General features: G+C 47.6%; 1 protein-coding gene across 1 annotated transcript in view; it reads right to left on the reverse strand.

The window, feature by feature from the left end:
* Positions 1-6,654: 6,654 nt before the first annotated feature.
* LOC147087097 (T-lymphocyte surface antigen Ly-9-like) overlaps positions 6,655-12,172 on the reverse strand; it is a 148,449-nt gene continuing 142,931 nt past the window's right edge. Inside the window, exon 8 of the mRNA XM_085978200.1 lies at positions 6,655-9,261. Within this exon, the coding sequence (XP_085834326.1) occupies positions 9,073-9,261 (189 nt within the window). The 3' untranslated portion in view covers positions 6,655-9,072. The remainder of the gene's footprint in view (positions 9,262-12,172) is intronic.

Consider the following 12,172-nt stretch of genomic DNA (forward strand, 5'->3'; position numbering starts at 1 on the left):
CCCTGTTTTTATATTCTATCCCCCTAGCAATAAAAGCCAACATTCCATTGGCCTTCTTGATCACTTGAACACAATGAGGAAGATAGTAACAGTCTTCAGGAGGACATAGGCTGACTGGTCAACATAAGAACATTAGAAAGAGGAGCCATTCAGCCCCTCGAGGCTGCTCCGCCATTCAATAACATCATAGCTGATCATCGGTAAAATAGACATTCATGTAACACCTTCTAACTGACCCTCATTCCTGCAGATACAGTTATCTCCTTATTCAGTTTACTGGTATATTTTGCATTAATAAAATATCATTGGAGCCTAAAACAGACCCTAAATCCCCAGCAAATTTGGCTGGGTATCGACTCTCGTAAAATGTTCCTCGGGCTGGAGGGTCTGAGAGCTTCAGAGAAGTCCCTGACCTGATGCTGAGTTTCCCTGATGGCGATTCTTTCCAAATTCCCACCCCTTCGCTTCCAACTTAACCCGAACTCTGATTCAACTGGGCCCCCTCCTCTGCTCCCTCTTCACCCACGACTGTGTGGCTGTTCATGGTTCCAACACCATCATCAAGTTTGCGGATGATACCACGGTAGTAGGCCAGATCACCAACAACGATGAGTCAGCCTACAGGGAGGAGGTCCAGCATCTCGTGAAGTGGTGCGCCGACAACAACCTGGCCCTTAACATCAAGAAAACCAAAGAAATCATTGTGGACTTCAGGAAGTCTAAAGGCAGAAGTCACACCCCCATCCACATCCATGGGGCTGTGGTGGAAAGGGTGGACAGCTTTAAGTTCCTCGGAGTCCACATCACGGAAGACCTCTCCTGGTCGCTCAATACCTCCTCTCTGGTGAAGAATCACAGAAATCACAGAAACCCCACAGTGCAGATAGAGGCCATTTCGGCCCATCGAGCCTGCACCAACACATATCCCACCCGATCCCCGTAACCCCTACACCAACACATATCCTGCTCTATCCCCGTAACCCCACGTATTTAATCCCCCTTACACTAAGGGTCAATTTATCATAGCCAATCAACCTAACCCGCACATTTTTGGACTGTGGGAGGAAACCGGAGCACCCGGAGGAAACCCACGCAAACACGGGGAGAATGTGCAAAGTCCACACAGACAGTCACCCGAGGCCAGATTCGAACCCGGGTCCCTGGCGCTGTGAGGCAACAGTGCTAACCACTATGCCACCGTGCTGCCCAGCAGCGCCTATATTTCCTAAGGAGGCTGAAGGGATGTAACCTGTCACCCCTGATCCTCTCTAACTTTTACCGCTGCACAATAGAGAGCATCCTGACAAACTGTATCACAGTATGGTATGGCAGCTGTAGCTACTATGACCGGAAAGCCCTGCAACGGGTAGTCAAAACTGCCCAACGATTACCGGCACCCGGCTACCGACCACAGAGCACATCTACCAGAAACGCTGTCTACGGAGATCACAGTCCATCATCAAAGACCCTACCCACCCCAGCCACAGTCTGTTCGCCCTCCTGCCATCTGGGAGACGCTACAGATGCATTCGCACCCGAACGACCAGATTTAGGAACAGCTTCTTTCCCAGGGCTGTCATCCTACTGAACTCCACAAATAAACTCTAAAGCCTGCACATCTGCCAATGCACTTTATTGTGGTCATGTTTATGTTAATGTGTTTCAAGCCAAATGTATGTTGAATGTTTAAATGTCTTAATCTAAGTGTACACTCTCGGGAGCCGCAAGCCTACATTTCGTTGTACTGCACTTGTGCACTAACAATGACAATAAAAGTTGATTTGATTTTTACATGGCCGCTTAAATTTAACACAGTTAATTGTGAAGTGATGCATTTTGGCAGGAAGACTGAGGAGGGGCAATATGAACAAAATGGTACAACTTTAAAGAGACCAACTGGAACAGAGAGACTTAGGGGTGGATGTACATAAATCCTTGAAGATGGCAGAACAAGTGGAGAAGGTTGTTAATAAAGCAGACGTGACCCTGGGCTTTATAAACAGTGGCATAGAGTACAACAACAATGGAGATATGATGAACCTTCATAAAACACTGGTTAGATCCCAACTGGAGTCTTGTGTCCAATCCTGGACACCGCACTTTAGGAAGGATGTCAAGGTCTTGGCGAGCGTGCAGAGGAGATTGACCAGAATGGTTCCAGGGATGAGGGATGTGGCGTGGAGAGACTGGCGAAGCTGGGATTGTTCTCCTTAGAGCAGAGAAGGTTAAGGGGAGATTGACCAGATGGTACCGGGGATGAGGGACTTCAGTTACGTGGAGAGACTGGAGAAGCTGGGGTTGTTCTCCTTAGAGTAGAGAAGGTTATGGGGAGATTGACCAGAATGGTACCAGGGATGAGGGACTTCAGTTATGTGGAGAGACTGGAGAAGCTGGGGTTGTTCTCCTTAGAGCAGAGAAGGTTAAGAGGAGATTGACCAGAATGGTTCCAGGGATGAGGGACTTCAGTGACGTGGAGAGACTGGAGAAGCTGGGGTTGTTCTCCTTAGAGCAGAGAAGGTTTAGGGGAGATTGACCAGAATGGTACCAGGGATGACGGACTTCAGTTACATGGAGAGACTGGAGAAGCTGGGGTTGTTCTCCTTAGAGCAGAGAAGGTTAAGAGGGAGATTGACCAGAATGGTACCAGGGATGAGGGACTTCAGTTACATGGAGAGACTGGAGAAGCTGGGGTTGTTCTCCTTAGAGCAGAGAAGGTTAAGGAGGAGATTGACCAGAATGGTACCAGGGATGAGGGACTTCAGTTATGTGGAGAGACTGGAGAAGCTGGGGTTGTTCTCCTTAGAGCAGAGAAGGTTAAGAGGAGATTGACCAGAATGGTTCCAGGGATGAGGGACTTCAGTGACGTGGAGAGACTGGAGAAGCTGGGGTTGTTCTCCTTAGAGCAGAGAAGGTTAAGGGGAGATTGACCAGAATGGTACCAGGAATGAGGGACTTCAGTTACGTGGAGAGACTGGAGAAGCTGGGGTTGTTCTCCGTAGAGCAGAGAAGGTTAAGGGGAGATTGACCTGAATGGTACCAGGGGTGAGGGACTTCAGTTACATGGAGAGACTGGAGAAGCTGGGGTTGTTCTCCTTAGAGCAGAGAAGGTTAAGGAGGAGATTGACTAGAATGGTACCAGGGATGAGGGACTTCAGTTACGTGGAGAGACTGGAGAAGCTGGAATTATTCTCCTTAGAGCAGAGAAGGTTAAGGGGAGATTGACCAGAATGGTACCAGGGATGACGGACTTCAGTTACGTGGAGAGACTGGAGAAGCTGGGGTTGTTCTCCTTAGAGCAGAGAAGGTTAAGAGGGAGATTGACCAGAATGGTACTAGGGATGAGGGACTTCAGTTATGTGGAGAGACTGGAGAAGCTGGGGTTGTTCTCCTTAGAGCAGAGAAGGTTAAGGAGGAGATTGACTAGAATGGTACCAGGGATGAGGGACTTCAGTTATGTGGAGAGACTGGAGAAGCTGGGGTTGTTCTCCTTAGAGCAGAGAAGGTTAAGGAGGAGATTGACTAGAATGGTACCAGGGATGAGGGACTTCAGTTACTTGGAGAGACTGGAGAAGCTGGGGTTATTCTCCTTAGAGCAGAGAAGGTTAAGGGGAGATTGACCAGAATGGTACCGGGGATGGGGGACTTCAGTTACGTGGAGAGACTGGAGAAGCTGGGGTTGTTCTCCTTAGAGCAGAGAAGGTTAAGGGGAGATTGACCAGAATGGTACCAGGGATGAGGGACTTCAGTTACGTGGAGAGACTGGAGAAGCTGGGGTTGTTCTCCTTAGAGCAGAGAAGGTTAAGGAGGAGATTGACTAGAATGGTACCAGGGATGAGGGTCTTCAGTTATGTGGAGAGACTGGAGAAGCTGGAATTATTCTCCTTAGAGCAGAGAAGGTTAAGGGGAGATTGACCAGAATGGTACCAGGGATGAGGGACTTCAGTTACGTGGAGAGACTGGAGAAGCTGGGGTTGTTCTCCTTAGAGCAGAGAAGGTTAAGGGGAGATTGACCAGAATGGTACCAGGGATGAGGGACTTCAGTTACGTGGAGAGACTGGAGAAGCTGGGGTTGTTCTCCTTAGAGCAGAGAAGGTTAAGGGGAGATTGGATAGAGGTGTTCAAAATCCCAAATGGATTTGATAGAGTAAATAAGGAGGAACTGTTTCCAGTGGCAGGAGGGTCGAGAACCAGAGGACACAGATTGAAGATAATCGGTAAAAGAACCAGAGGGGGAGATGAGGAGAATGTTTTTCCCGCAGCGAGTTGTTGTGATCTGGAACGCGCTGCCTGAAAGGGCGGTGGAAGCAGATTCAATAGTAACTTTCAAAGGGAATTTGGAAAAAATACTTGAATTAATAAAAATACCAGGGAGTGGAATTAATTGGACAGCTCTACTAACGAGCCGGTACAGGCACGATGGGCTCGAATGGCCTCTTCTGGGCTTTATCACTCTATGATTCTATAATCACCTGCGCCTTAAACAATCAGGAACTGAATGAGGCGGAAGGCAAAGAGTTCCAGGGATACAAATAATTACAATCAGTATCACAGGCCAGCGAAGCAATTAAAATGCTAATGACGAACTGGGGTTTATTTCATGAGAACATAAGAAATAGGAGCAGGAGTAGGCCAATCGGCCCCTCGAGCCTGCTCCGCCATTCAATAAGATCATGGCTGATCTGATCCTAACCGCCAATCCACTATCACAGAACCATCTCCTGAATCTAACAGAATTAGACACACGAAATAGGAGCAGGATCAGGCTACACGGCCCCTGGGCCCGCTCCGCTACCCACAGGGCCATGACCGATCCGGACCTAGGCTCATGTCCAAATTCCTGCCCGCTCCCCGTAACCCTTAATTCCCTTTACTTCTAGGAAACTGTCTATTTCTGTTTTAAATTTATGTAATGATGTAGCTTCTACAGCTTTTTGGGGCAGCATATTCCATGGACCTACCACCCTCTGAGTGAAGTAGTTCCTCCTCATCTCAGTTTTGAAAGAGCAGCCCCTTATTCTAAGACTATGCCCCCTAGTTCTAGTTCGATGTTTCTATGCCAGTGCTGCAAAGGACAGGTGCCTGGCCCTTCGGTGTGCACACTGGCATCTACCCACACTCAAATGGTGTCAGTATGGGAGCCAGGATGGGTCCTAGCCTGGCTGTCTTTTCGCGGGATACGTGGAACGTTGTATAGAAATATAGAAACATAGAAGTTAGGAGCAGGAGTAGGCCATTCAGCCCCTCGAGCCTGCTCCGCCATTCAATGAGATCATGGCTGATCATCCAAATTCAGTACCCTGTCCCTGCCTTCTCCCCATACCCCTTGATCCCTTTAGCCTTAAGAAATATATCCAACTCTTTCTTGAATATATTTAATGAATTGGCCTCTACTGCCTTCTGTGGTAGAGAATTCCACAGGTTCACCACTCTCTGGGTGAAGAAATTCCTCCTCATCTCAGTCCTAAATGTCCTACCCCTTATCCTTAGACTGTGACCCCTGGTTCTGGACTCCCCGACCATCGGGAACATCCTTCCTGCATCTAGTCTGTCTAGTCCTGTTAGAATTTTAAAAGTTTCAATGAGATCCCCTCTCATTCTTCTAAAATCTAGCGAATATAAGCCTAATCGACTCAATCTCTCCTCATACGTCATTCCTGCCATCCCAGGTATCAGTCTGGTCAATCTTTGCTGAACTCCTTCCATGGCAAGAACATCCTTCCTCAGATAAGGCGGCCAAAACTGCACACAATACTCGAGGTGTGGTCTCACCAAGGCCCTGTACAACTGCAGCAAGACATCCTTGTTCCTGTACTCGAACCCTCTCGCTACGAAGGCCAACATACCATTTGCCTTCTTAACCGCCTGCTGCACCTGCATGCTTACCTTCAGCGACTGGTGCACAAGAACCAATGTTCCAATCCTGGGTTAGTGTAATGATGCGCTGTTAGATCGAGATAGAAGCCTTACACCGTGCAATGTGTTATTATAGGGTTCAACCAGCGGATCTCCCTTGGCATTGCTCCTGGGTTAGTGTGATGATGCGCTGTTAGATCGAGATAGGAACCTTACACTGTGCAATGTGTCAGTATAGGGCGTAACCAGCGGATCTCCCTTGGCATTGCTCCTGAGTTAGTGTGATGATGCGCTGTTAGATCGAGATAGGAACCTTACACCGCGCAATGTGTCAGTATGGGGTGTAACCAGCAGATCTCCCTTGGCATTGCTCCTGGGTTAGTGTGATGATGCGCTGTTAGATCGAGATAGGAACCTTACACCGCGCAATGTGTCAGTATAGGGTGTAACCAGCAGATCTCCCTTGGCATTGCTCCTGAGTTAGTGTGATGATGCGCTGTTAGATCGAGATAGGAACCTTACACTGTGCAATGTGTCAGTATAGGGCGTAACCAGCGGATCTCCCTTGGCATTGCTCCTGGGTTAGTGTGATGATGCGCTGTTAGATCGAGATAGGAACCTTACACTGTGCAATGTGTCATTATAGGGTATCACTAACAGATCTCCCTTGGCATTGCTCCTGGGTTAGTGTGATGATGCGCTGTTAGATCGAGATAGGAGATCTTTTATTGACACAATCTGGATTGCAACATTTCCTGCCCAATAGTGTTATAGTTTTAAAAAATAGACGAGAGATCAGTATACGGTATAAAAAAGGTTTATTTTCTTGCAGAGTTTTGATACTTATAACAATACGGATGCAACACGCAACATCCATGTTATACTATCCTCTTAACAACAGATGAGAGAAAGCTAGATAATAATATGTGACAATTAACAACATATATTAACATTTAAAAAATTCACCGTGAGACTACATAGAGAGCAGTGCACGTGGTCCTATGCCCAAGACGCACGAGTAAAGAACTCTTCGGGAATCGGGAGCGATCACCTCTCCCGGAAGGTGTTTAAAGCCTCCACTGGGCTTTGCCTTTTAGTCCTGTCTGATATCACGTTAAGAACAAGCGCACGTTGCCCAATTCTTACAGAGACGGGCCCCAGACTGCTGTACACACCCAGCCAGCGGTGCATTCCCTGATCAATGCCCGAATCCGTCGTCTAAACGTTCATCCTCCTCCACTGTTAGCTCTGCCATCAAAAGGGTAGGATTTACCAGAGCAGGCATTAATCCAATGCTGCTCTAACCGTGCAGGTTCACCCTAATTGTTGCAGTCACTGATCTTTATTGTGCAATTAAAAAAATTAATGTAAAAATATATTCTGATATCTTTCTATCAAAAGTTGTTGGGGGCGTGAACGAGAGTCGTAAAATGACCCAATTTCCGCTCCCCCCCCCGATGTCTATTGACAGGACTGGACAGACTAGATGCAGGAAGGCTGTTCCCAATGGTCGGGGAGTCCAGAACCAGGGGTCACAGTCTAAGGATAAGGGGTAAGCCATTTAGGACAGAAATGAGGAGGAATTTCTTCACCCAGAATTTGCAAAATGGGACAAACACCCAATTGAGATCCTACATGCAGAATTCTGTAAAAGTATCCTCCGGACTCAAAGGAAAACAGTAAACAATGCATGCAGGGCAGAACTAGGCCAATATCCATTAATAATCACTATCCAAAAAAAGAGCCACCAAATTTTGGAAACACCTAGAAATGAGCAACCCCCAATGCTATCATTACGAAGCCCTGAAATGCCAAGAGATTACCATAAAGAAGAATACCCTCAGTCAACTAGTCCTGGGACTCAGTGAAGTAACTACTAACACTACTAACAATAACCAGCCCCAGGACAGTGACAGCGTAACACAAAGAATTCGACCCAACACAATCGTCGCTAAGCAAAAGGAAAAATATCTGACATATTGGGCAGAAACAACAAAAACCCAAAGCAAACTCAATTGCTACTTGGCCCTAAACAGACAATACAACATAGCTGATTACCTGACCATGGTAAAGGACAGCAAACTGAGAAAAATCTTGACAATGTACAGACTTAGTGAACATAGCCTGGCCATCGAAAAAGGTAGACACAGGCAGACCTGGCTACCAAGAGAGGACAGGATATGCTCCCACTGCAGTCAGGGAGTGGTGGAGACAGAGATGCACTTCCTCACAGCTTGTAGAAAATATCAGGGCATAAGGGAGAATTTCTACCCAAAATTTACAAAAATATGCCCGGAATTCAGAAATTTGAATGACGACCAAAAACTCCCATACCTACTAGGGGCAGAGAGAAACTGTGTAACACTAGCGGCACACTATGTTACAGCTTGCCATAAACAGAGGGACAACCACTAAATATAAGATAAGAGTATATATAAATTATATGAAAGTATATTTATACACTCAGGGATATATCTGTTTATACACTGTATGGATAGATCTGTATTTTTGTGAACAAACATGAATGTTTTCCGATGCTTTGGCAACATAAGATGCAACTTGTCATGCCAATAAAGTGATTTGAATTGAATTGAATTGAATTGAGTGGTGAACCTGTGGAATTCTCTACCACAGAAGGCAGTGGAGGCCAATTCATTAAATATATTGAAGCAGGAGTTGGATATATTTCTTAAGGCTAAAGGGATCAAGGGGTATGGGGAGAAAGCAGGGACCGGGTACTGAAATTGGATGATCAGCCATGATCGCATTGAATGGCGAAGCAAGCTCGAGGGGCCGAATGGACTACTCCTATTTTCTATGGTTCTATCTGTGTATCTATGACTGTACCCGGAGATTCGCCTGACTATTGTCTTCATAGTTACATACAGGAGAGGATAAAGAAGGGAATGCAAAGTGGTTTGGGGAAGCAGTGAAGGAAACCTGGCTCAGACACGATGGGTTCACAGAAATCACAGAAATCACAGAAACCCCACAGTGCAGATAGAGGCCATTTCGGCCCATCGAGCCTGCACCGACACATATCCCACCCCATCCCCGTAACCCCGCGTATTTAATCCCCCTAACACTAAGGGTCAATTTATCATAGCCAATCAACCTAACCCGCACACCTTTGGACTGTGGGAGGAAACCGGAGCACCCGGTTGAATGGTCTCCTCCTGCGGCATACCATCCCAAGTCTAATCGTGGCCCCCGCACTTACTAGCAGCCCAGGCTGGGTTCAGTTGACTCTGCATAGACCACGGGTGCAGTCTGGACCTTTCCTGGCTTGCCACGTTTTCCCTCCGCTGTACTCTGAGCCGCCTCTGGTCCTGGGACTGAGATTCCAGGTGCCCTGATCACATCGTACACTGTTGATGGCAACGCCAAATCCTCAGCACGACTCTCAACCTACAGAGCAAAGCAGAAAGGTTTGAGTCGAATCAAAGCAACCTCCCCAAACATCACAAGTTCCCCAGTAACTGGGCCTGACAAGTTGGCACAATTACATAGGATAAGGCCATTCGGCCCAACCAGCCAGTGCCGGCATTAATGCTCCACTCGAGCCTCCTCCCGTCTTGCCTCATCTCACTTTATCAGCGTAACATAAGAACATAAGAAGTAGGAGCAGGAGTAGGCCATACGGCCCCTCGGGCCTGCTCCGCCATCCAATAGGATTATGGCTGATCTGAATCCAGACTCATGTCCACTTCCCTGCCCTCTCCCTGTAACCCCTAATTCCCTTATCTGCTAGGAAACTGTCTATCTCCAGAATGGTACCAGGGATGAGGGACTTCAGTTACATGGAGAGACTGGAGAAGCTGGGGTTGTTCTCCTTAGAGCAGAGAAGGTTAAGGGGAGATTGACCAGAATGGTACCGGGGATGAGGGACTTCAGTTACGTGGAGAGACTGGAGAAGCTGGGGTAGATCTCCTTAGAGCAGAGAAGGTTAAGGGGAGATTGACCAGAATGTTACCGGAGATGAGGAACTTCACTTACGTGGAGAGACTGGAGAAGCTGGGGTTGTTCTCCTTAGAGCAGAGAAGGTTAAGAGGAGATTGACCAGAATGGTACCAGGGATGAGGGACTTCAGTTACGTGGAGAGACTGGAGAAGCTGGGGTTGTTCTCCTTGAAGCAGAGAAGGTTAAGGGGAGATTGATCAGAATGGTTCCAGGGATGAGGGACTTCAGTTACGTGGAGAGACTGGAGAAGCTGGGGTTGTTCTCCTTAGAGCAGAGTAGGTTAAGGGGAGATTGACCAGAATGGTTCCAGGGATGAGGGGCTTCAGTTACGTGGAGAGACTGGAGAAGCTGGTATTGTTCTCCTTGGAGCAGAGAAGGTTAAGAGGAGATTGACCAGAATGGTACCGGGGATGAGGGACTTCAGTTACGTGGAGAGACTGGAGAAGCTGGGATTGTTCTCCTTAGAGCAGAGAAGGTTAAGGGGAGATTGATCAGAATGGTACCAGGGATGAGGGGCTTCAGTTACGTGGAGAGACTGGAGAAGCTGGGGTTGTTCTCCTTAGAGCAGAGAAGGTTAAGGGGAGATTGACCAGAATGGTACCAGGGATGAGGGACTTCAGTTACGTGGAGAGACTGGAGAAGCTGGGGTTGTTCTCCTTAGAGCAGAGAAGGTTAAGGGGAGATTGACCAGAATGGTACCAGGGATGAGGGGCTTCAGTTACGTGGAGAGACTGGAGAAGCTGGGATTGTTCTCCTTGGAGCAGTGAAGGTTAAGGGGAGATTGATCAGAATGGTACCAGGGATGAGGGGCTTCAGTTACGTGGAGAGACTGGAGAAGCTGGGGTTGTTCTCCTTAGAGCAGAGAAGGTTAAGGGGAGATTGACCAGAATGGTACCAGGGATGAGGGACTTCAGTTACATGGAGAGACTGGAGAAGCTGGGGTTGTTCTCCTTAGAGCAGAGAAGGTTAAGGGGAGATTGACCAGAATGGTTCCAGGGATGAGGGACTTCAGTTACGTGGAGAGACTGGAGGGTTAACCCACTCCGATAGGGAACATAAGAACATAAGAAGTAGGAGCAGGAGTAGGCCATACGGCCCCTCGGGCCTGCTCCGCCATTCAATAGGATCATGGCTGATCGGAACCTGGACTCACCTCCACTTCCCTGCCCTCTCCCCGTAACCCCTAATTCCCTTATCTGCTAGGAAACTGTCTGTCTCCGTTTTAAATCTATTTAATGTTGCAGCTTCCACAGCTCTCTGGGGTAGCAAATTCCATAGATTTACTACCCTCTGAGTGAAGAAGTTTCTCCTCATCTCAGTTTTGAAAGGGCAGCCCCTTATTCTAAGATTATGCCCCCTAGTTCTAGTCTCACCCATCAGTGGAAACATCCTCCCCGCATCCACCCGATCAAGCCCCCTCACAATCTTATATGTTTCGATAAGATCGCCTCTCATTCTTCTGAACTCCAATGAGTAGAGTCCCAACCTACTCAACCTTTCCTCATACGTCAACCCCCTCATCTCCGGAATCAACCGAGTGAACCTTCTCTGAACCGCCTCGAGAGCAAGTATATCTTTTCTTAAATATGGAAACCAAAACTGCACGCAGTATTCCAGGTGTGGCCTCACTGATACCCTGTATAACTGCAGCAAGACTTCCCTGTTTTTATACTCCATCCCCCTTCCAATAAAAGCCAAGATTCCATTGGCCTTCCCGATCACCTGCTGCACCTGCATACTAACCTTCTGTGTTTCATGCACCAGGACCCCCAGATCCCTTTGTACTGTAGCACTTTGCAGTTTCTCTCCATTTAGATTATAACTTGCTCTTTGATTTTTTCTGCCAAAGTGCATAACCTCACACTTTCCAACATTATATTGCATCTGCCAAATCTCTGCCCACTCACTTAGCCTGTCTATGTCCTTATGCCCACTATTCCCGTCTCCCTCATGTGTTTGTCCAGCCTCCCCTTAAATGCCTCTATACTATTGGCTCCAACCACTCCCTGTGGTAGCGAGTTCCACATTCTCACCACTCTCTGGGGAAAGAAGTTTCTTCTGAATTCCCTATTGGATTTCTTGGTGACTAGATACAGCAAGGATGTCTTGCTGCAGTTGTACAGGGCCTTTGCGAGACCACACCTTGAGTGTTGTGTGCAGTTTTGGTCACCTTATCTGAGGAAGGATGTTCTTGCCACGGAGGGAGTGCAGTGAAGATTCACCAGGCTGATACCTGGGATGGCAGGAATGACGTATGAGGAGAGATTGGGTCGATTGGGCTTATACTCGCTGGAGTTTAGAAGAATGAGAGGGGATCTCATTGAAACTTATAAAATTCTAACAGGACTGGACAGACTAG

Source organism: Somniosus microcephalus, unplaced genomic scaffold (genome assembly GCF_052327205.1).
Source record: "Somniosus microcephalus isolate GS21.2 unplaced genomic scaffold, FLI_Smic_1.0 unresolved_chr6, whole genome shotgun sequence".
NCBI classification, from domain to species: Eukaryota; Metazoa; Chordata; class Chondrichthyes; order Squaliformes; family Somniosidae; genus Somniosus; species Somniosus microcephalus.